General features: G+C 47.4%; 1 protein-coding gene across 4 annotated transcripts in view; it reads left to right on the top strand.

Moving 5' to 3' along the window:
* CCNJL (cyclin J like) overlaps positions 1-24,539 on the top strand; it is a 103,031-nt gene that overhangs the window by 76,046 nt on the left and 2,446 nt on the right. For all 4 annotated transcript variants that reach the window (XM_043913453.1, XM_043913454.1, XM_043913451.1 and 1 more), the window contains exons 4-5: positions 21,460-21,762; positions 23,301-23,460. In XM_043913453.1, the coding sequence (XP_043769388.1) occupies positions 21,460-21,762; positions 23,301-23,460 (463 nt within the window). The remainder of the gene's footprint in view (positions 1-21,459; positions 21,763-23,300; positions 23,461-24,539) is intronic.

Raw genomic sequence — 24,539 nt, 5'->3', positions numbered from 1 at the left:
TAATCAGAATCAGTTAGATCTGCACAAATGGGTTAACACCAAAGGTGCTTTCTTTGTGGTATGTTAGGGAACATCTTTCCCGTCAGTCTTTGTGGATGTACCTTACTCTTTACACTGAGTGCAGAGTTCTCCATGTTATAAACACCGACATCTATAGAATGATTTCTCTGTCAATGTATATTTACAGTGTCATCTTTTTTTTTTTTACACTGCTTTACACAATGTGACAACAACTGTCCTTTCCCTTGCATCTTTGCACACTGAAGTATGTCTGTGAAATAAATTCCCACAGATGGGATGGCTTTGGTCAGAGGTGTGTGCATTTAAGATTTTGGTAGGTTGCACCGAGTCCAACAGCTGAGGAGATCCTTTTTTTCTTCAGTTGAACTTAGTGGGCGGGAGCCTTTGGAGCCACGCTTCTCCACCGTCAGGAGAGTCATGTCCCTCCCCTATCCTGGCCCCTCATCACTGTCCACCAGGGCTTCCCAGCGGGTAGTGCATTTGCATCCCACCTTTCTGCCTTGTCCTGTCCAGGATGCCCAGGTAAGAAATGAGTTCCCACAACAACTGCTTTTAAGGCTTCTTAAGTCCAACATCAACCTCTTAGTGAAGGTACCAAAAGAAGCAGTGCCTCTGGGCCTCCGTAGATTCTAGAAGAGGCCTGTCTTTCTCTCAGTTAACGGTCTCCCTCCATCTCTCTCACCCCTGTATCCTTCCCCTCCCCTTCCCCTGCTTTCATTACTTATCAGCTGAGAAACAGCTTCTTTGCCAGTCGGGGGATGGGATCACTCCCTCTGAGATTTTGAGATTTCGGAAACTTGAAAGCAGCTCTAATCTCTCCCGATGTCCCTCCTGGACAGGGATGAAGGAAGACGCCCCAGCTCCCCCTGAAGCCAGGGATGCTTGGGACCCCACTGGGGCACCAGTCACAGGCTAAGCCTGCATGCTCAGTCATGTCAGAGCAACCTTTTGTAACCCTTTGGACTGTAGCCCTCAAAGCTTCTCTGTCTATGGGGTTTTCCAGGCAAGAATACTGGAGTGGGTTGCCATTTCGTCCTCCAGAGGATCGTCCCAGCCCAGGGATTGAACCTGCATCTCCTGTGTCTCAGCAGATGCAAATGGAGGCAATTTTTCCAGGTAGCCTTGTTCAGGGGTGTGCTTCAAAAAAGTGTGAGACTTATTTATAGGATTAGGCTCAAATCTGCAAGGAAACTTGGCTGTTCAGGAAATAATTTAGCGCTCCCTGCCTCTCATGCAAGAGTGGTCGGCCCTGTGTTTCCTTCCTGCTATGGTTTCACATTTCAGAAGTCAGGATGGGTCTTACCTTTGATGCGTGCACTTGATGTGACCGATATGTGTTACTTCCTCCAGAAGGCTGCTGCAGTGTCAGTGGTGTGTATTCTAATTCGTAGTATTTCAGAGGTGTCCACACAGCACAGGGCGGGCTAGAAACAGGGGTCAGTCATGTGCGGGCCACGCCGAGCAGCTCCAGCGTTACTGTACAGTGAGCGAGGACATGGTGATTTTCCATTTCCTGTTCCTGTTTCTGCAGACTGGCAGGCTTAGAACTATTTGAGGGGAGGGATTTTGTGTGAAGTGGCTGTCAGACAGCTGACTGGGCTGGAAACTGAGAAACTGCACCATTTGCCCTAGCAAGTCTAGTGCCCAGACCTGTTCGGCCAAGGCCTGCTATTCTGGTCTCAGAGATTTTTTTGAGGGGAGGGAGAATCTTGAGCTGTGTGAGTTGATTTATCATGCAGTGTTTAAGAGCCCTTGACCCCACATGGGTAAAATAGTCATAAACAACCCCCTGTATTTCACCTTTGCTGTATGCCAGACGCATGCTGTATGTCAACCTCAGGGAGACGGGGTGAACAGCAGGAGTTCACCTGGAAGACTCAGCGGCACATCGCAGGGCACAGAGCAGATCAAGCCCGCATCCTAAGAAAGCAGGCTTCAAGCCAAGCATGTCCAGCAAGTCCTGGGCACATGCCAAGAACAAGCCAGTCACCCTGCTGAGAAGATCCAAGTGTCCTTCCTGTTAGGAGAACATTTCGGCTCACACCATGACTAGGATATTGACATTGGGCACCCTCTCTGCTCCTCATGCTATTTGCGGTTTGGCTGCTGGGATCTCGGCATCTTTATCTTCTTATTTACAGTCACCTTGAACCCACCGAGTAGTGAATGCTTGGTGTCTTATAGTACTTTGTCCACTCTCACAGCCAGGATTGCATTATAAGCATCCTCCTGCTACTGCTGAAGGCTTAGAGGGCGCAGTTCAGAGTCCTTCATCATCGGGCCACCAGTTCCCCACACCCAGAGTCTGTCCTCCAGGTTAGAGCCCCTCCCTGCCTTGCCAGGGAGACTTGGGCTCTGCGTGGTGGGGTGTTCACACCTCTGGTCACAGCATTCTGCCCTCCATGAGGCACCCACCAGTTGTCTGCATTGGTTACAGTAGGACCAGCAAGGCAGCTTTCGGTTCTTTTCTTTTTTTTCCTCTTCAGTATAATTTCTGGGCTTCCCTGGTGCCTCAGTGGTAAAGAATCCACCTGCCCATGCAGGAGATACGGGTTTGAACCCTAGTCTGGAAAAATGCCACGGAGCAGCCAAGCCGATGCAGCACAACTTCTGAGCCCACAGTCTGCAGATGCTGAAGCCCTCGCGCACCCTAGAGCCTGTGCTCTGCAACAAGAGGCACCTCAGTGAGAAGCCTGCACACTGCAAGTGGAGAGTAGCCCTCAAGGCAGCAAAGACCCAGCACAGCCAAAGAAAAAAATAGATAGAATTATTTTTTAAAAAGAAAAGTATGATTTCCGTTTTATTGTCTTTTCAGAGAACAGTATTTCTTCAGTCTTTAAGGACTCATCTCCTTTCCTGGGCTTCAGTGGAGGCCGTGGAGCAGCACCTGCAGGTCTAAATCAGGGTGGCGCTGTTCTGTCCTTCAGCGCTTTCTGAGAATGATGCCTGGTTGACTACTTTGCTGTGAATGGTACCGTTCACACAATAGTGTTGTTTCACACACAGCTTGGGAAGCACAGAGGCGTCGAAAACACTTGCTTCAGAGTTGTCATCCCTGATGGCTGCAGCCTCTAGGATGTTCCGAATGACAAATTTTTTTAAAAAGAGAAAATGTTTATTTTTGGCTGCACTGAGTCTTTGTTGCTACGCATGGGCTTTCTCTAGTTGCAGCAAGTAGGGGCATCTATCTAGTTGTGTACAAGCTCCTCTTTGCGATGGCTTCTCCTGTTGCGGACCACGGGTTCTAGGGCATGGTCTTCAGTAGCTGTGGCACGTGGGCTTAGTTGCCCCGAGGAATGTGGGATCTTCCTGGACCACGGGGTGGCAGGGACCAATGTCCCTTGCATTGGGAGGCGGATTCTTAACCACTGGACCTCGAGGGAAGTCTGAATGACAAACTTCTTAATGGGCTTATCCTTGGGCATACATTGGGCATAGTTGGTGTCTTGGACAGGCTGCACGTGACCATGGCTTTTTTTCTGTAGGATCATTGTTCCTCTTTTCTTGGTGATCTTGGAAACGAGGCGAGAGAGGAGGTTTGTTTTAAAACTCCTTTCAGACCCAAAGGAAATGTGCCAGCCTAGCCTTTCCTGAGAGGTCAGATGAGATTAATCTTTTTCCTTTTTTGGCAGATCTTAGTTCCCAGTCCAGGGATTGAACCTGGGCCCTCAGAAGTGAGAACGTGGAATCCTAATCAGTGGACTGCCAGGAAATTCCGCCAAGATAAGATTATATTATTTGTGTTTGCCTAGATTTTCAAGATGGTCTTAAAGGAGCATGCCTCCCTTCTCCCTACATCCTTGTCTTGAATGAGGGCAGATCCACATTTAGGAACCTTCTCTGGCACTTACTTTTCTGGTTCTGGCTTCTAGGGTCCCAGCAATGGCATCTTGATTTCTGAGAAGTTGAAACTGTTTTTCCTCAGTGGCAGAATGATATTTGTTCCTTGTAGAAAATTAGAAAATAGAAAAAAGTAGAAAGCATAAAATATAAGCTACTTGCAAACCCACTGAGTTTTTTCCTACAATCAGAATTTGGGGGTGGAGGGCAGATTCTGTCCTCAGTGATCATGGGATGGTTAAGATTTATTGTTTATAGGCCAGGTGGTGTTTGGAACTCTTTGTGTGGATTTGCTCATTTACCCTCAAAACCATCCTGTGAAGTAGGCACTGATATTTCCTCCAGTTGACAGAGACCCAGCGGTTGGCTAACTTGCCCATTGGGTGAGAGGCCCGGATGAGGACCCAGGTGGCCCCGAGTCCTTGCTTTCAGCCACTACACAACAGCAGCCTTTGTCACCCAGCAGGTCACTGTCTTCCTTGGCCATAGCCACAAGACTCAAACCAGCAACCGGAGAGGTTGCCAGGAGATGCCTGGCTCCTCTGCTTTCTGAGTCTGCTGAGCCGCATTTCAGCTGACCTGGATGGAAGCTTCAGCCCCAGGGACCAGGCCTCATGATTGAAAGTGGCTCCCCTTCTGACCTTGAGAGAGGCGACCAAGGTTGCTGCCTTGCTTCTCCTCCTGCCACCTCCTCCTCTTCTTTCTCCCTCTCCCCCTCCTCCCTTCTCCAAGCAGAGAAGTTGGAATAACAAAGTATCCAGAACTCCTGACATCCATGCCTTCAGCTCAGAAGAGGACTTGTTGTCAGCTTTTTTGCAGCTGGCAGCCCAGTCAGGCCTGGTCCGGGGCTGCCCGGATCGGCAGGCAGGGGCATTCTGCAAGGCAGTGACCTTCATTACAGGGGAGAACTCCCTCCCTCTGCACAAAGCACTGCCTGACCCTGGCCCCAGAAACCGGCCATGTACACGACAGGGGGCCGCATTGCACGCCCCTGCTTTTACACTCAGTGGAATTATTTGAGTCCCTTTTAAAGAGGAGCACAAAGGAGCCCAGGCTTTGCTGGGGTCAGCGTGTGAGGTCGTCGCGCCAGTTGCTCAATCCTGAGACAGGGAAGCCCTCACGGCCAGAAGGGACGCCGGTGTGTGACCCAGCTGGCCGCATGCCACCTCTGACTCGGAGGCATTTTTACAATTTCCTCCTGGAGAAAACAACTACCCGCAGCCTCAGCTCCAGCCCAGAGGTGAACTCCGGAATTGAGCCAGCCTGTCAGAAATGTGCTTTCAGTCATTCTTTCATTATTTACTGAACTCTGCTCTGTGCTGGACCCTGAAGATGCAGCCATAACAGAACAGCCTGCTGTGAGGAGGGGAACCGGGGAGGCTCTGAAAGGCAGGGTGAGCCCGGGGACCTGATTGTTTTGGGCCCCACCATCTCCCAGGCTCAGCACGTAGTAGGTGTGTGTGTGTCAAAGGAATCTTCAATTGCAGGGATCGTGGACATTCCTTAAGGGCCTTTCTTTGTGTCCTGAGCAAGGCAGGGAGCTCAACCAGGGAAGAATCCCACTTTACCTTCCCACTGGGTGTCCCAGATGCCCCAGTTTGGCTGGGATCACAGGCTTGTTTCTGTAGGACATTTCCTAACCTCCAGATCCCTGGAGGGGCTGAGGTTCTTGCATGCGGTGTGTCTGGAGTAGGTCTTCAAGGACAGACTGGGGGCGTGGAATGCTCCCCACTTCCCACCCGCGATGGTCTTTATAGCTTCTTCCCTTCACTGAAGACTGCCACTGAAGCAGTGTCTTTTTTTTTCTTTAAAGATCTAATTTTTAAAAAAATATTTATTTGGCCATGCCGGGTATTAGTTGTGGCATATGGGGTCTAACCTGAATAGGGATCAAACCCAGGCCCCCTACATGGGGAGTGCAGAGTCTTAGCCACTGGCCCACTAGGGAAGTCCCCAAAGTACTGTCTTACAGCAGGAGGGTTTTCTTGCTCTGTCCCTGGCTTTCTCTCTCCCATCTCAAATCTCGTCCTCAGGTGAAGCTGTCACTGCACCTGTGGCTGACTGCACGGTTGGCTTTGCAGCGAGCAGATATTTATAAAGCAGTGCACATTTCAGTGTTTGTTGAGCTCCAGGCACCCTTCTGAGCATGCTGAGCCCTGTGTCATCCTCACCAGCATTTTGTCTCCTTCTGTCTCTCCTATTGCTCGTGCCCTGAGGTTGAGACTCGCCCCTAGCACAGCCGGTGATTGACCGAGCCTCCAGAGAACCTGAGTGACCCTGTGCACTGTGCTGGCTCTGCCTTCTCCATCAGATTGCTCAGAATCTGTCTCCCCTGGTTCCTTGGAAAGACACTTGTCTGCTGCATATGAGCAGTGCTCGTTTGGGGATGAATAGGAAGCAAACTTCTGGCCTCAATAAGAGAAGCTGGTTTGGGTGGAGAGGAATCTGTCCTTTTTTAAAAATTTCTTTTTATTGAAGTATAGTTGACTTACAATGTTGTGTTAATTACAGCTTTGCAGCAGTGATTCACTTATACCTACACACACACACACACACACACACACACACATATATATATATATATATACATATACACATTCTTTTCTTAATATATCCTTTTCCATTATGGTTTATCATAGAATGTTGAATATAGTTTCCTGTGCTATACAGTAGGATGTTATTTATCCATTTTATATATAAAAGCTTATATCTGCTCACCTCAACCTCCCACTGTATCCCTCCCCTATCGCCCTCCTCCTTGGCAATCACCAGTCTGTTCTCTGTGTCCCTGATGCTGTTTGTTTCATAGATAGGTTCATTTGTGTCATACTTTAGATCCCACATGTAAGTGATACCATATGGTATTTGTTTTTCTCTTTCTGACTTACTTAGTAGCTAATCCAGGTTCATCCATGTTGCTGCAAATGGCATTGTTTCCATCTTTTTTGTGCCTGAGTAGTATTCCGTAGTATACATGTACATCTTGTTCATCTGTTGATGAACATTTGGATTGTTTCCGTGTCTTAGCTGTGAATAATGCAATGTGAATATAAGGGTGCATATATCTTTTTGAATTATGGTTTTGCCTGGATATATGCCCAGGAATGGGGTTGCTGGATCATATGATGATTCTATTTTTAATTTTCTGAGGAATCTCTACACTGTTTTTTCCGCAGTGGCTGCACCAACTTAACATTCCCACCAACAGTGTAGGAGGTTTCCCTTTTTTCCACATCCTCTAGGGGAGGCTATTCTTTATTGCAGAAAGTTTGCTTTGGAAGAAAAAACTAAGTCTCTTTGATCATACACCTCTTTAGTGGAAAGGCTCTGGGATTAAATTACTTAATGGCATAAAGAGGAGGATTGACAGAGATGAGTGTTTGTGGACAACAGGGTGTAGATGGGGAGGTTGCAGCTGGCCTGACACCCATGTTCATGGGAATTCCTGCGCCCAGATAAATATACTCATGGAGACTTTCTGGAACTGCAGGGATCTTTGTGACTGTGTCTGAGATTTCTTGCTTGTGGAATAGAAAACTCTGGACTTTGGAACCACTTATGTATTCATTTTAAAAAGAAGCTACTTAAGTATTAAATTTGTGCTGGCTAAATGAAGGGCATCTACAACGTTACAAAGACAGATGTATTCCTGTCCTCGTGGAATCAGGAGCTAGCCAGACTTTTCATTTTGCTCTTGCCCTTCACAGCTGGGTGATTGGGCAACTCCGTTAACCTTTCTGAGCTTCTAATTCCATGTGGAAAACACTCCCAACCTCTGGGGTTGTTCCCAGAATGAACTGAGTTTGCTTGTCAGTTCCTGAGGCTGCGCCTCCCTGGGGGCTGCCTGCGTTGTCTGAGGCCTGCTGTGCAGTGCTGGGGCCTGAGAGGCAGAGGGGAGCCCAGAGTGAGCCACGTGCCCCCTGGGGCTCACGTCCTGGTGTGTGGATTCTCTGCCTCTTGCCAACCAGCTAGGAGGCTAGGAAAGTCCCTCCCCTGTGAGGAGGACCCATCCGGGAAAGGCCTTGGACCCCACACTGCCCTTGACCCCCCAGGCCCTGTGAACCTTGAAATCACCAGCAGGAGGGTGGAATTCAAGGTCACAGTCTAGGGCAGGGAGGCTGGAGCCACTCTGGCATTCTCTCTGGGGGTCTGGTACTGCCTGGCCGGGGGATCAGTGGGCTGAGGGAGCCTTTGGTTGGACTTACTTTCTCCCCTTTTTCAGAGCCCGTAAGAAAATGTTTGTAGTATTGACTGCCAATGCTAGTTCATCTCTACGCAACTAACAGGACTTTAGAAGAAGATCCCAGGTCCAGGGTGCAAAGAATAAACACCATGTTCAGGAAATAACAGCAGCAGCTGCTACCCTTTGTGGAGCGCTTGCTTTACCCTGGGTCCTTTGCCAGTTGTATTACCTTCTGTCTCCTTGAGCCCTCCCAACCATCGTTTGGGGTGTAGGTTTCCATATGGTTGCCCAGAATCATGCAAATCATAACAGCAGTGAGGATGGAGAGCTAGCACCTAAGCCTGAACCTGAAATCCTTGGTGGGGGTGGGGGTGAGGGTGTGAGAGGAGGCATTCTTGTCTGTTTCCATTAAGGACCCCCCTCCCCCAGAATCTGGGCTTCCCCTGGTAGCAGATGCTCGGCCCTCAGTAAATACCTTGCTCAAAAAACAAACCAAAAAAACAATTCCTGCTCCTCCTGAAGGCCACTTCTCTCCTCTCCCTTAAAAGAAGAATCTGAGGAAGAAAGGTCTCCATTCTGCCTGGCCCAGCCTGGGAACTAAAGGGCCCAGTACTTCCTCTCCCAGCTATTGGGGAAAAGCCCTTTCCATCAGGGCTTTCTCTTTCCTCTTGGGTCCTCACCTCCTCTACCACCCAGCACTTTCTACAGGCATGTCAGAAGAGGTTAGGTTCACCTGGAGTGCCAGGCAGTCACCAGGGTGGCTTTTTACCTCCGACCTGCCCCTTTATCATCAACTGCACACACAGGAGGGCAGAGGGCTACTGGAAGAAGGAGCAGTATCCATGGGGTCTCAATCCCTGATCGAGAACATTTTGTTTCTCGTTCTCAGATGAAAAGCGAGGGCGGTGGGTGTGGGGGGAGACTTTAAAATAGGAGAGTGGCCTTTCTTGAGAAAGAGCAGCTTTGCCTGTTCTAAAAGGCATTGCACTTCTTTAGCAAAGAAGAATTGTTTTCATAGCTGTTGCTTTAAAACCTGGTCTCTTTAGCCAGGAGGCCTTGGCCTCATATCTGAGCCTAGGTTTAGCTCCTGAATGAGCAGAAGGTAATCCTAAATGAATCTCTTAAGTGTGTGTCTTGCCAGGGATGTAGGATTCTTGTAGGAATTGACTGGAATCTGTCTAGTAGAGAGTGGGCAGCGCTGAGCCCGGGCATGAGAAACAGGCAACTTTTTACTAAAAAGCCAGTTTTTCTTTCTTTTTTTTTTTTTTTTTAAGAAAAACTCCCATTGTGTGCTTGTTTACCTTTTTGTTTAAGGATTTTTCTTTTCTTTTTTTTTCTCCCTCTTTTGGCTGTGTGGCATGCAGGATCTTAGTTTTCCAACCAGTGATTGAACCTGAACCCCCTGAAGTAGAAGCACAGAGTCTTAATCATTGACCCGCCAGGGATGTTGCAAGACTTTTTCTAAAGACAGTGTAAATGTGGATGATCGTTAAAGCTTCATTATGCATTCATGGGGTTTCATTATAACATTTTCTCTGTAGGTTTTTTTTTTTTTGGTATATTTAAAATTTTCTGAAATTAATAGTTTGAGGGTTTTTTTAAGCAATTAAAAATATTGCTTCTCTTGCTTCTACTTCAGAAAAGTCAGTATTCTATTTGATATGCCTTCAGGCTTGATTGTCAGGACAGTAGGTAGAATAAGAAAGAGCTAATCTTTAGTTCCAAGAGATAGAAAGTAGAAAGGCGGTTATCAGGGGTTGGGAGAGGGGAACAGAGAGTTGTTAAGTGGGTACAGCGTTTCAGTTTTTGCAAAATGAAAAGAGTTCCGGAGATTGATTATACAACAGTGTGAATGTGCTTAATGCCACTGATCAGTACAATTAAAAGGGTACATTTTATGTTATGTGCATTTTACTACAATTTTTAAAAATACCATTGTTTTTAAAAAGGAAAAGCTATTGTGTGGGTATCCCTTCCGAGGCTTGCTGGCTTGCGGTGGCTGCCCACTGTGGTGGAGACTGTGGTTTAGGCCACTTGGTGGACACATGTCATCAGTCTACTAACTGTGACCTTCCAAGAGTGGCTCAGGCTGTCTTTGAACCAGCCCCTGGGAGTGTGGGAGCAGTCGGTCAGCTGATGCACAGAGCATCCTCAAAGATGTTGTTTGCATGTTTCACCATCACCACTAACATTGGGCTCATGTGCATGCAACTGGCCTCCCAGATTCAGGGTGAGTGCTTTGATAGGCTTCAGTTCAGTTCAGTCGCTCAGTTGTGTCCGACTCTTTGTGACCCCATGTACTGCAGCATGCCAGGCCTCCCTGTCCATCACCAACTCCCGGAGTCCACCCAAACCCATGTCCATTGAGTCGGTGATGCCATCCAACCATCTCATCTTCTGTCATCCTCTTCTCCTCTTGCCCTCAATCTTTTCCAGCATTAGAGTCTTTTCCAATGAGTCAGCTCTTCGCATCAGGTGGCCAAAATATTGGAGTTTCAGCTTCAACATCAGTCCTTCCAATGAACACCGAGGACTGATCTCCTTTAGGATGGACTGGTTGGATCTTCTTGGAGCCCAAGGGACTCTCAAAAGTCTTCTCCAACACCACAGTTCAAAAGCATCAATTCTTCTGCACCCAGCTTTCTTTATAGTCCAACTCTCACATCCATACATGACCACTGGAAAAACCATAGCCTTGACTAGATGGACCTTTGTTGACAAAGTAATGTCTCTGCTTTTCAATATGCTGTGTAGGTTGGTCATAACTTTCCTTCCAAGGAGTAAGCGTCTTTTAATTTCATGGCTGCAATCACCATCTGCGGTGATTTTGGAGCCCAGAAAAATAAAGTCAGCCACTATTTCCACTGCTTCCCCATCTATCTGCCATGAAGTGATGGGACCAGATGCCATGATCTTAGTTTTCTGAATGTTGAGCTTTAAGCCAACTTTTTCACTCTCCTCTTTTACTTTCATCAAAAGGTTCTTCTTCACTTTCTGCCATAAGGGTGATGTCATCTGCATGTCTGAGGTTATTGATATTTCTCCCAGCAATTTTGATTCCAGCTTGTGCTTCCCCGAGCCCAGCGTTCCTCATGATGTACTCTGCATATAAGTTAAATAAGCAGGGTGACAATATACAGCCTTGATGTACTCCTTTTCCTATTTGGAACCACTCTGTTGTTCCATGTCCAGTTCTAACTGTTGCTTCCTGACCTGCATACAGGTTTCTCAAGAGGCAGGTCAGGTGGATGCCCATCTCTTTCAGAATTTTCCATAATTTATTGTGATCCACACAGTCAAAGGCTTTGGCATAGTCAATAAAGCAGAAGTAGATGTTTTTCTGGAACTCTCTTGCTTTTTCAATGATCTAGTGGATGTTGGCACTTTGATCTCTGGTTCCTCTACCTTTTGTAAAACCAGCTAGAACATCTGGAAGTTCATGGTTCATGTATTGCTGAAGCCTGGCTTGGAGAATTTTAAGCATTACTTTACTAGCGTGTGAGATGAGTGCAATTGTGCGGTAGTTTGAGCATTCTTGGGGATTCCCTTTCTTTGGCATTGGAGTGAAAACTGACCTTTTCCAGTCCTGTGGCCACTGCTGAGTTTTCCAAATTTGCTGGCTTATTGAGTGCAACACTTTCACAGCATCATCGTTCAGGATTTGAAATAGCTCAACTGGAATTCCATCACCTCCACTAGCTTTGTTCATAGTGATGCTTCCTAAGGCCCACTTGACTTCACATTCCAGGATGTCTGGCTCTAGGTGAGTGATCACACCATTGTGATTATCTGGGTTGTGAAGATCTTTTTTGTACAGTTCTTCTGTGTATTCTTGCCACCTCTTCTTAATATCTTCTGCTTCTATTAGGTCCCTACCATTTCTGTCCTTTGTTGAGCCCATCTTTGCATGAAATATTCCCTTGGTATCTCTAATTTTCTTGAAGAGATCTCTAGTCTTAGGATTTCTTTTTATAATTTTATTTATTTATTTTTGGCTGTGCGGGGTCTTCCTTGTTTCGAGGGCTTTTCTGTGGTTTTGGCAAGTAGGGGGCTACTCTTTAGCTGCGGCACATGGGCTTCTCATTGTGGTACCTTTTCTTGTTGTGGAGCAGGGACTCTAGGGTGCATGGACTTAGTTGTTGCAGCTCTCCGGCTCTAGAGCACAGGCTCAGTAGTTGTGGCGCATGGGCTTATTTGCTTCTCGGCATGTGGGATCTTGCTGGACCAGGAATTGAACCCATGTCTCTTGTGTTGGCAGGTGGATTCTTTACCTCTGAGCCACCAGGGAAGCTTTGGATTTTTTTTTTTTAACCTTAGTATGATGATAGTGCTCCCGCTGTTCAAATTTGGAACAAATGTGAAAAGAAAAATTTAGATGAAATGATAGATGAAATGTAGATGAAATGCAGATGAAATTCTTTTTTTTTCAACCCCTGTATAACAATTTATTCAGGAAAGGATGCTAAACCGTTGAGTTAAGGTTGTTGGGAAACAGGGTACTCACTTCATCTTGAGGTGTCACCTAACAGATGACTTACTAATTTTGCAGGAGAATTTTAAAATAGAGAGATCTGGTTTCAGCTCCTTAACCAAGTGATCAAACGTAGCATCGCTATTGCTGGGACAAACTGACCTTGTATAATTCCTGAGGAGATCCAGTAGGAACAAAGCGTCGCCTCTGTAATCTTCTTGACCAAACTGTGTGATCATGAGGAAACAATCAGGGAAGTCCAGGATATGTGATATTGTACCAGACAACTGGCCCAGATTCATCCAGAGTTGGTGTCATGAAAAACAAAGAGTGGGACCAAAGAGATGTAATAGACACCATGTGTAGCCTTGTTGGATCTGGATCCAAAAAGCAAAAGTTATAAAGGCATTTTTAGGACCCTTGGGGAAAGCCAGATATGGATTGAATGTTAGAAAATGTTACTGCATCAATGTTGATGTTCTTGGAATTGTTAATGGCATTATGATAATATAGGAAAATGACCTCAGGGGTGGATGCTGAAGTAACGAGAGGTGGCATGTCATGTCTACAACTTAATTAAAATAGTCCAGCAATTCCAATATTTATATACTACACACATGCACACACACAGCAATTATGTGACTCTGGGGAGGGGTCATCTGGGTTCATTGTTCTGTTCTTTCATCTCTCCTGTGGATTTGAAAATTTTCCTAACAAAAAGTACATCAAACAAGTTGAAAGCAAATTGTGGCTCTTGCCTGACTTGGAAAGACTCGGACTTCTGTCCCCACTCTTCCAGGGAAACTGCCTGAAGACTCCTGGCATTTGTTGTCTGTGCCCTTTGTCAATCAGGAGCAAGCAGCTGGGTGGCGGTGCTTGGTGCTGGCAGGCTGGGGGCAAAGGGCTGCCTGGCTCCCAGTCCTGGGAAGAAGGATGCCAGGCACATGCAGTGCCAGGAAACTCATAAAATCTTTGCTGACTGTGAAATGTGTTGTTCTAAGAGCATGGGCTGTGAGGTCACTCCTAGGTGTGGACCTGAGTGCGGGCTGGACCTTTTCCTCTGAGTCTCTGGGGCTCTGAATAGAACCTGCCTGGGGGCATCCAGCGTGTGTCCAGCACAAAGCCTGGTGCCCAGCCCAGCATGGGGCTCCATCCGTTTCTCTGCTGGGTGTGTCTTATAGGACTTTGCATACTGCACAGCCATGCTTTCTCCATGTGGGGCATATTCATAGAGAGGAAATGAATAGTTTGTGGATTTCAGTGCTTTTAGGTCCAGAGTCCACTTGACGATTCAGACCCAGCTCTGCCCTGCTCTGGCCTGCAGTGCAGTGAGTCCCCAGGAAGCTTCCCCAGTGTGGGGAGCAGAGGGAGCCAGTGAATCAGATTCCTCAGTAATCATTGGCCCTTCCATTTCAGGGTGATTCTTTGAGTCCTGGTAGCTGTGGGAAAGGCACAACTCTGAAAAGTTTGAAAGCACCCAGGGCAGGGAGGACCTAATCTGATTGAGTACATCTGCCTGTTGGGATAGATTGCTGTCTGCCAGCAGAGCTGTGGAAGGGTCTCAGTGCCATTACCGGCAGGATTCATATTTCTGCCAGAGCTGTGACCTTCACCTTTACCTTCTGTTCTGGGAAGAAAAGAGCTCTAGCTATTGAGTGCCTGCGAACAGCATTGACTCAAGTGAGCCCAAGGTTCAGGGAAACCTTAATAAGTTGGCAAAAAAAATTTTTTTTCGTAAGTTGCCGAAAGAATACGTGAATCATTGGAGAAAAAAGTTAAGGAGTACAGATAATCAGAGAGCATCAGAGAACAATTCAAATGGCCTGCAATTCAACTAGGGCTTCACCGGTGGCTCAGACAGTAAAGAATGTGCCTGCAGGGCAGGAGACACAGGAGATGTGGGTTTGATCCCTGGGTGGGGTGGGGAAGATCTCCTGGAGGAGGGTATGGCAACCCACTTAAATATTCTTGCCTGGAGAATCCCATGGCCAGAGGAGCCTGGTGGGCTACAGCCCTTAGGGTCCCAGAGTTGGATATGACTGAAGCAACATGCACAGTTCAACTATCCAGAGAGAACCATTCATTCTCTCAACAAATAGACGTGGGATATCTACTGTGTGCCGGGGACTGTGCTGGGACCTCGGGCACCGCTGAGAACGTGTGGGACGTGGTTCCTGTTCTTCTGGGGCTCGCGCTTGTTGATGATTTGGTTGCTAAGTCGTGTCTGACTCTTTTGCGACCTCATGGACTGTAGCCTTCCAGTCTTCTCTGTCCATGGTATTCTCCAGGCAAGAATACTGGAGTGGGCTGCCATTTCCTTCTCCAGGGGATTTTCCCAACCCAGGGATCGAACCCACATCATCTGCATGGACAGGTGGATTCTTTACCACTGAGCCACCAGGGAAGCTCTCATACTTGTTCAGTTCAGTTCAGTTCAGTCGCTCAGTTGTGTCCGACTCTTTGCGACCCCATGAATTGCAGCACACCAGGCCTCCCTGTCCATCACATACTCCCAGAGTTTAGTCAAACTCATGCCCATCGAGTCGGTGATGCCATCCAGCCATCTCATCCTCTGTCATCCCCTTCTCCTCCTGACCCCAATCCCTCCCAGCATCAGGGTCTTTTCCAATGAGTCAACTCTTCACATGAGGTGGCCAAAGTATTGGAGTTTCAGCTTCATCATCAGTCCTTCCAGTGAACACATACACTGATCTCCTTTAGGATGGACTGGTTGGATCTCCTTGCAGTCCAAGGGACTCTCAAGAGTCTTCTCCAACACCATAGTTCAAAAGCATCAATTTTTCGGCGCTCAGCTTTCTTCTCATACTTGTTAGTGACCTATTAATGATCAGGTGATGACCACTGACAGTAATATTTGAAATTAAAAAATCTTGAGTGTGAGAAGTGTCTTGGTGACACCCAGTGGCCTCTGATCAAAGCCCTGGAGGACATGTGATAAGGCGGATGAGGGCATGAGCACACCCCGCTGGAGGAGCAGTCACGTTTCAGGTGTGGTTGAATCCAGTGTTTGGGGAGGGCGTGGGGCCCCAAAGCTGTGGAAGGCGGCAAGGCCTGGTCAGCAGGCAGGCCCACCCCCCGACCCCCGCCCAGGATTTCATCGTACAAAGGCCTCTTCCACCTGGGGAAGGGGCAGCGCTGTCCTCGCCTTTTCCTGCCCGAGTTGCCCTGGTACAAGGGAAGGTGTGTGCTTTGGAGGCAGGGTGTGCCTGGCAGGCTGGGAAGATGAGTCTGGGTTGCAGTAAGCCACTTTGGGACTGGTCAGCATCATTTCCTTCCCTCCTCCGAGGCAAAGACGAGAACTGCATGTCATCGACTCTGCCCATCCGGTGGGCTGGCTGTTGCCTGGCTCCCTGAGAAGAAAGATGCAGGCCTCGCAGAGTCGGTGTTTCATTTCTGAGTGACATCTTCTGAGGCCTTGGTGAGGAATGTGTTGTCTCTGCTGCAGGGCCGCCTGCCTGAAGTGGTTACTTCCTTATCTCTCGGCGAGCGAGAGCGTCGGCTGAGAACTGGGTCAAAGGGCCCTGGCAGTTGTGCACAGGTGTGTGGATGCTTTGTTGGCTGTTCCCTCTGTCGGAACAGATGTGTGCTCCAAGCTCAACTAGGTCGCCCATTGCCTTTTCCGACACCTGCTCCAGCAGCTGTTCTGCACACAGCGAGGTTGGACTTGGAGGCCAACGTGACAGGACCGAGGTCAGGCCTTGGGGTACACTGTCTGATGCGGGTGTCAGGCAGCTCGTGGGGACTGTGGTCAGGGAAGGCTTCCAAAGGGGAGTGGCTTTGAGGTGGAGGACAGGGCGAGCTTTGTGGAATGACAGGACAATGGGAAAGGGTGCTTCGGGCAGAGGGGCTATGCTAACCAAGGCTCGTCGGCAAGGAGGGCACAGTGCCTTCAGAAAACTTCAGTGGCCAAGGCCACAGTCTGGTGCGAGTGGTTTCCCTGAGCATTGGCATGAAGGCTCGGAGTCCCCAGAAGTTTCCCCTGTAGAGCGGCCTCCAGCACAGGCTGCCTATGGGGCTTCCACCATGGATGACTGCCCAGGGGCATTACTATGGAAATCCTCCATTCCCTTGACCCTGAGCAGGATAACCCAAGGTTTGTGTTTTATTTTTGTTTGTATCTAGCTCCATTTGGATGTATTTCATGCAGTTTATTTCCAGGATCTTCCAGTATGTAATCATGATCTCAGTGAGGCAGCAGTGAGCAGTGGCATGAGGTGAGATCAGGAATTGAACCTGGGTAGCCTGGATGAAAATCAGGAATCCCAGCCACCAGATCAACCAGGGTTACAGGCTAGAAGCTATTTTTCCCTGGATCTTTGCCCCCAGTGAAAAATGCATTTATCATGGAGACTATAACTGTAAATGCAGGTACAGAGTTTATCATTGGAGACCGCATAACAAGTGGGAAGGCACCCAGAGAAGCAGTTTGTTAAGACAGAAGCAAGGCAGAGATGCACACCCAGAGAGAAAGGTTGTGGGTGTCCCCCTTAGTGAGGAGGAATGCAATAAAGAGGCGGTTAAGTCATTTATATAGGTCAGTTCTTACAGGTCTTTGTTTACCTTTAGCCAGTTATCTGGTTTCTTTTTCCACACCTGACCTACCCTAGGACTCTCCCTTGGATGTGCACACACCCCTCAACCAAGATAGATTTCAAGTGAAGTCTTCTGGGAGGATCAAAGGAGCCTTTCTGCACATGTGTGGTGTCTCTTTATCACAAAAAGTGGGGAGCCGAAATTCCTTAATCCTTTACTCAGGCAGGGTTTTGCCCCTCATTGTCCTTGCCATGACTATTACCTTGACTATTGCCATGACTATTAAAGTGTTTACGAGAGGCAAAGACTGGCTGTTTACCCTGTTTCTGTTGTTACTTCCATGTTGGAGGGCAAATAGGAGGCTGACTGTAAATGCCTTAACTGGAGCCCACCTATCTTTTACCTCAGGAAATGCAAGCAGGAGACTGCTTAGAAGTGTCCAGTCTGAAGCCTGCTTCTTCCTGCCCCAAAAAATACAAATAGGAAGTCAGTTGTCAATGTCTAACCTGGAGCCTGTTTATCTCTGAACTCGGTTATTCTTTTTTTAAACCATTTTTAATTATTTAATTTTATTTATGACTGTGCTGGGTCTTCATTGCTGTGTGAGAGCTTTCTCTAGTTGTGATGCAAGGGCTTCTCACTGTGGTGGCTTCTCTTGTTGCAAAGCATGGGCTCTAGGGTGGTTAGGCTTCAGCATTGTGGTGTATGGGCTTAGTTGCCCCTGAGCATCTTAGTTCCTGGACCAGGGATCAAGCCCGTGTCCTCTGTACTGGCAGGCAGATTCTTAACCACTGAACCACCAGGGAAGTCTGTGTAGTCACTGTTTCTTGAGTACTTTCCAGGCCATGTGACAGGTCTGTCTGTGGGATTTCACATCTTTTTGTCACTACACTGTTATGAGTATATTCCGGTTATCTGTTCCTGCAAAACAAATCACCCCAAAACTTAGTGATTTAAAACAACAGCAGTGTGCACTGCATGGTGGTTCTGTGCTGGTTTCACTTGAGCTCATTCATACAGCTGCTGGAGGATCCACTGGCCTGGAAGGTCCAGAGTGGCCTCATTCACATGTTTGAGAATCAGTGCTGAATATTGCCTGGGCGCATCTGCTCCCATCCTTGTGGCTTTTTTGACTCCAGGAGGCTAAATGTGCTTCCTTACATGGAGGTCTGGGAATGACACTCCAGGTAGGGCCAAGTTTGGATCTGTAAGGCCTCTCTCGACATTCCTGATAGTCAAGTGGTTAAGAATCCACCTTGCAAGGCAGGGTACACCAGTTCGATCCCTGGTTGGGGAACTAAGATCCCACATACTTTGGAGCAACAAAGACTGCAAGCCACAACTAGAGAGTCCATGTGCTGCAATGAAAGGTTCGCCATGGTACAATGAAGATCCCGTGTGCCACAACTAAGACTCAACGCAGCAAAAATAAAATAATAATTTTTTTAAAAGTTGTAAGGCCTCTTAAAGCATTGTCTTGGAAGTTACATGACACCATGTTTTCCAGTTTCATTGAGATGCATTTGGCATAATGTATTGATTTAAGGTGTACAACATATGGTTTGATGTATGCATATATTGTGAAATTACAATTAGTTAACATCCATAATCTCACATAGAATTTTTTTCTTTTAAGATGAGAACTTTTAAGATCTACTCTCTTAGCAACTTTCAAATATACAATATGGTTAACTAGTCACTGTACCCTATGTTACATCCCCAGGACTAATTTATCTTATAACTAGAAGTTTGTACCTTCTGATCCCATCCCCCACCCCACCTCTGGCAACCACCAATCTGTTATCTGTATCTGGGTTCAATTTTTTTAAGATTCTACATGTAAAAAATACTGTAACAGTGCCTGGAGCTCAGCCCTTAGCATAGTAGCCTTTGCTGTGCATCATTACTCCGCACACTGTTACCAGGCAGAGGGTCCTGCTCAGTCATTGGTCGGTGCTTCAGTGGGCCCCGCCCACTGGCAACCAGCTGTCAAAGAGGAACCGCTAGTGGCCCTTCTCTGCCATTGGACAGCACGGCAGTGGGCCCCACCCACAAACAATGACAGTGAGGGGATTCAGACAACTATAAAGTGGTGGTCGTGAGGTGCAGAGTGAGCTAAGAAGCAGATTGCGGCCTTCTCCCCGAGGCCCCCCAACTCACCCAGCCCTGGGCCAGCGGGTGAACTGGGGGCCCAGAGAACAGACTGGGGACTGTGTCCTGCAGGGCACCAGAGACCTTGCCAAGGCCACTCACTCACCTTGGCCTGGGCACTAAGGCAGCTGTGAGCCTCTCCTCAGTCCCTGTCTGCGACCTAACAGCAGTGGCTGTCTGCCTGGCTCCCAATTTTCAGGACCTGCCCCCACCGTACCGGTGGCTTGAGGAGCGTGAGGGCCAGTTGGGTCCTGGGTGCCTGGCTCCCTCAGTGATGAGCTGGACAGGGTATTGGGACGTGGCCCTGAGGGAGCTGCCAGCTGAGCTCTGCCTCCTCTCGGCCAGAACCGGGACCTCGGAGGGTGAAGGTTGTACCTGGGACCTGGCCCTTTCTTGTCAGAACAGGGAATAACATTCATTTGGTGGAGCTTTATAGGAACATCATTACCTGACCTCAAGAACAAAGGATCTGACACAAGTAACCATGCCCCTCCCTCATCTTTTTACTTTTAAAATGGCTTTGCTGAAAGCTTTCAGTAACTTCGGGGTTCTTAAGGTATGAGTCACTCATCTCCTTTCATGTCCCTGTAATAAAACTTTCTCTGTTCCAAATTCCAGTGTTTTAGTATTGTTTGGCCTTACTATGTATTGGGCACACAGACTTGGTGATCTTGGGTAACAATATCATATAGTAGTTGTCTGTCTCATTACTCACTTAATATAATGTCCTCAAGGTCCATCCATGTTGTCCCAAATGGCAGAATTTTCTTCTTTTTATGGCTGAATAATATCCCATTAAGCTCCAGGAGATAGTGAAGGACAGGGAAACCTGGCATGCTGCAGTCCATTGGGTTGCAAAGAGTCAGACATGGCAACAACAAATATGTTGTTCAGTTGCTCAGTCGTATCCGACTCTTTGTGACCCCACAGACTGCAGCACGCCAGGCTTCCCTGTCCTTCACCATCTCCCAGAGCTTGCTCAAATTCATGTCCTTTGAGTTGATGATGCCATCCAACCATCCTCTGTTCCCCTCCCTTCTCCTCCTGCCTTCAATCTTTCTCAGCATCAGGGTCTTTTCCAGTGAGTTGGCTCTTCGCATCAAGCAGCCGAATATTGGCGTTTGATCTTCAACATCAGTCCTTCCAGTGAGTACTCAGGGTTGATTTCTCTTAGGGTTGACTGGTTTGATCTCCTTGCAGTCCAAGGGACTCTCAAGTGTCTTCTCCAGCACAATAGTTTGAAAGCATCAATTCTTTGGCGCTCAGCCATCTTTATGATCCAACTCTCACATCCATACATGACTGCTGGAAAAACCATAGCTTTGACTATACAGACCTTTGTGGGCCAAGTAATGTCTCTCCTTTTCAATATGCTGTCTAGGTTTTTCATAGCTTTCCTTCCAGGGAGCAGGTGTCTTTTAAATTCATGGCTGCAGTCACCATCCATAGTAATTTTGGAGCCCAAGAAAATAAAGTCTGTCACTGTTTCCACTTTTCCCCTTTCTATTTGCCATGAAATGATGGGACCCATTGTATATAAATAACTAGTTTCTTTATTCATTCATCTGTCAGTTGGACACTTAGGCTTTCTTGGCTCTTATGAATAATGCTGCAGTGAACATGGGGTGCAGATACCTCTTCAAGATAAAATGCCCCTTTGGATTTCGTCCCTCTCTACTACTTATAGATCTTCCCTAGGCTTACCTCCCAAGAAAACTATTTCTAAGGGAATCCAAACTCAGAAACTTTTGAGAGTTTAAGCTCAGTATTGAAGATACTAGGGAGCCACTGAAGGGCTCTTCCACATCTGCAAGGACAGGCCAGATTTACAAGGTTACCGTGACTAGGGCCCCCTGACCAGTCCTGATGTTGAATTAGTATAGACCAGACAGGAGGGCCCAGGCCCTTGCTGCTATTGCTAACTGCTGTTGAGCATCTTCTGTGATCCACACGCTGGTGTGTACATTTGGTGTGTGTTGTCTCATTGAATCTAACAAAAGCTTTAAGAGGTATAAGTTCCATTGTACATAGGAAAGAACTGAGGCACAGAGAGGGTGAGATATGTTTCCATGATCACACAACTGGAGGTGATGGTGTGAGGATTTGAGCTCAAATGTGATAGATCTGTAATATGTGCCTTTGGGCTTGCTCTTCTCCTTGCCAGCACCATCTGAGTACCGTAAAGAGGGCCTTTACAACAAGTGCTGGCTGTCTCACGTAATCTCTGCTTCTCCCTTAGGTAAGTTCGAGGATCGGGAAGACCACGTCCCCAAGCTGGAGCAGATAAACAGCACCAGGATCCTGAGCAGCCAAAACTTCTCCCTCACCAGGAAGGAGCTGCTGAGTACAGAGCTGCTGCTGCTGGAGGCCTTTGGCTGGAACCTCTGCCTGCCTACGCCTGCCCACTTCCTCGACTACTACCTCTTAGCCTCTGTCAGCCAGAAGGACCACCACTGCCACAGCTGGCCCACCACCTGCCCCCGCAAGACCAAAGAGTGCCTCAAGGAGTACGCCCATTACTTCCTAGAGGTCACCCTGCAAGGTGGGGCCAATGTCAAGGCCTGTCTACCCTTCCCCACCCACATGGGGGCCAGGGTTGGGGGCCAATGCACCCACATCACCAGATCACCCCACTTCGCAGGGATAGGCAGAGACAGATTTGCAGGGGTAAGCAGAGATGGAATGAGTTAGCAATAATGTGTAATGGAGGAGTAGCTTGTATGCAGGCAACCTGGAGTCTATTTACTGATCACCTACCTGGTAGTTTTTAACTCACTTGGAACACTGCAAATGATCTAAATAGCACAGAGTCAAGGTAGGTCATTCTGGAAGAGTATCGTACAGGTAGGATGGGCGAGAGGATTTTGTTTCCATCTGCTTTAGCAACACACTTTTACCATTTGGAGATTTTTACTTAAAGTGTCTTAAGATCTGGGTATTAAGATCTAGGTATTCGGTACAACACTAGGTCAGAAATACTGTTGATTTAACCACCTGATAACCCACTCCAAGCCAAAATGGTTATGAGTAACAGTATCAACAGTTGTGATATTAAGCAGTAAGTGAGCACGTACTGTACACGAGGCATCTTATTTTAGTGCTCTGCATGTATTGTTTCATTTGAACCTCACAGCAACTTCACTTGAAGATCATTTCTGCTATTCTCATTTTACAAATCAGTTTCCTTAATTGATACTCAAGTTGTGAAGTAACTTATCCTAAGATCATTGCTAGGATTTGAACCTGGGGAGTCTGACTCTGACTGTGCTTATAACCATACCACCCTGCCTAATTCATACTTTAAGGGGCACATGTTGAAATCGTTGAAAGTCATGAACAGTTTAAGACAGCAAAGTAATCCCAGACCAGCTATTCTTCATGAGAATTGTGGAAATTTGAGCAGTTTGCCTTTGCACTGTATTTGAGCAGTGCAAATTTGAGCAGTACCAGCCTTGCCAGGTTGCCAGATATCTTAGTAGGACATGAAGATTTCTTATATTATTTCACAGTGTTTACTTGTACCAAAACATCACACTGTACATCATAAATATATAGTATTTGTCAGTTGTTTGTCAATAAATCTGGGGTGGGTGAGGGGAAGATTACCCAGTAAATTTTTGAATATCAAATACTTACAGACATTCATTTATTTGTTCGTTCTTCAGCAGATTTTTAGTGAGTTCCTGCTTTGGGCCAGGCTTCATTAATAAATAGCTTTCAATTAGCACCCCAAACAGAAGTCTTTGAAATGGTGTGTGTTTACCACTGTCTTTCAAAGGAAGGACAGATGTTTAATGTTTCTCCTTGTAGCATCAGCAAGTCCATTGCAGCCCCTGGAAGCCAGAGATGTATTTTGACAATCATTGCTCTAGGCTGACATCAGAAATCCCAGACCAAGAGCTGAGGTGTTTTAAGAATGAAAATCCATGCTATTTTAATTTTTCATGTAGACCCTCTGCACTGCAGGTATGGTGAACAACCTTGGACCTAATCATTTGTCTCCCAGTTCCCAGGGAGCACAAGGCAGAGCTTCAAGGCCAGGCTTCTGATGGTGACTCTCTCTCTGTGATTCTCTTTCAGATCATATTTTCTACAAATTCCAGCCTTCCATGGTGGCTGCAGCCTGCGTTGCGGCCTCTAGGATTTGCCTTCAGCTTTCTCCCTATTGGACCAGAGACCTGCAGAGGATCTCAAACTACTCCCTGGAACATCTCAGCACGTGCATCGAAATCCTGCTAGTGTAAGTTCCTCTCCTGATCCTTTCGTGTTTCTGAAATAGCCAAGTTCCACTTGCTCGTAAGGCCCACCTCAGGTGATTTCCTGCAGTTTGAAGCTTATAGTGTCCTGGTGGCTCACAGAAAGTGAACCACCGTGACTCCTGATAGAATACATATTTGGAGAGTTAGTCCTTCCTATTTTGGGTGTCTTTGGGTTTGCAGTTGTCAGGTCCAGAGTGCAGGAGAAGAGGGGCTCACTGCACATTTTTCTGAGTGTCTGGGCTCTTTGACCCACTGTATCAGTCAGTCTTCTGGGTGATCACATGGAGAGACCCTCATTATAAGTTGCTTTACTCAGACGTGGTCACAAAGTGAACTCTTAGCCTGCTCAGCCCAGAGTGACTTCGCTGAAGAGACCATAGCCTAGGAATCTTGGGGAGGAAATGTTCAGGGTTTCAGAGAGGATGCTTAAAGACACAGCACCCTAAAACTGACATTGGAGGCCAAAGAGTAGTGACTGCGGGGAGGAGGACAGAGAGGACAGAAGCTCTCACCTGGCTACACTTGGTCTCTCTTGCATCCAACAGCTAGCAGCATCTCCTGCGTGCTGGTCCCACTCCCTTCGGGGCCACGCCTCTGAAGAGCCATCTCTCACCCTCCTGGTACAGCTGCCTTAGTCTCAATCCTCTGAAATCAGTCATGCTCCCTAGCCCTGATTTTAAAATCTCTCCCTTTTGAAAGCTGGAGAATATGGTCTGACCTGAATGAGGACAAGTGCCCCAGATACTTAGCCACGAGCTCTGCCTCTTCCCCAAGGCTCTGGGGTAGCCCCCTGTTCAGACCTGCTACAGCTTCACTTGCCTCTTTCTTACCAAAGCCTCTAATTGTTTCCTCAAAACAAATTTATTATGGGAAGCTTTTTTTTTTTTTTTGAGATGGAAAAAAACCTGTTCTATCCTGCTTTTCAGATGGAGACAGGCCCCTGGGGGCAACCTGTTTGAAATCTGCTAAGTCCCATAACTCCATCCCAGCTAGGGATGAAGCTGACCAAAAGTGTCTCGAAGGTAGAAGGGCTGCTCACCTAAGCACCAGGGGGCAGTTC

Source organism: Cervus elaphus, chromosome 9 (assembly GCF_910594005.1).
Source record: "Cervus elaphus chromosome 9, mCerEla1.1, whole genome shotgun sequence".
Classification (NCBI taxonomy): Eukaryota; Metazoa; Chordata; class Mammalia; order Artiodactyla; family Cervidae; genus Cervus; species Cervus elaphus.
The sequence above is the reverse complement of the archived record's forward strand: the minus strand, read 5'-3'. Positions and strand labels throughout refer to the sequence as shown.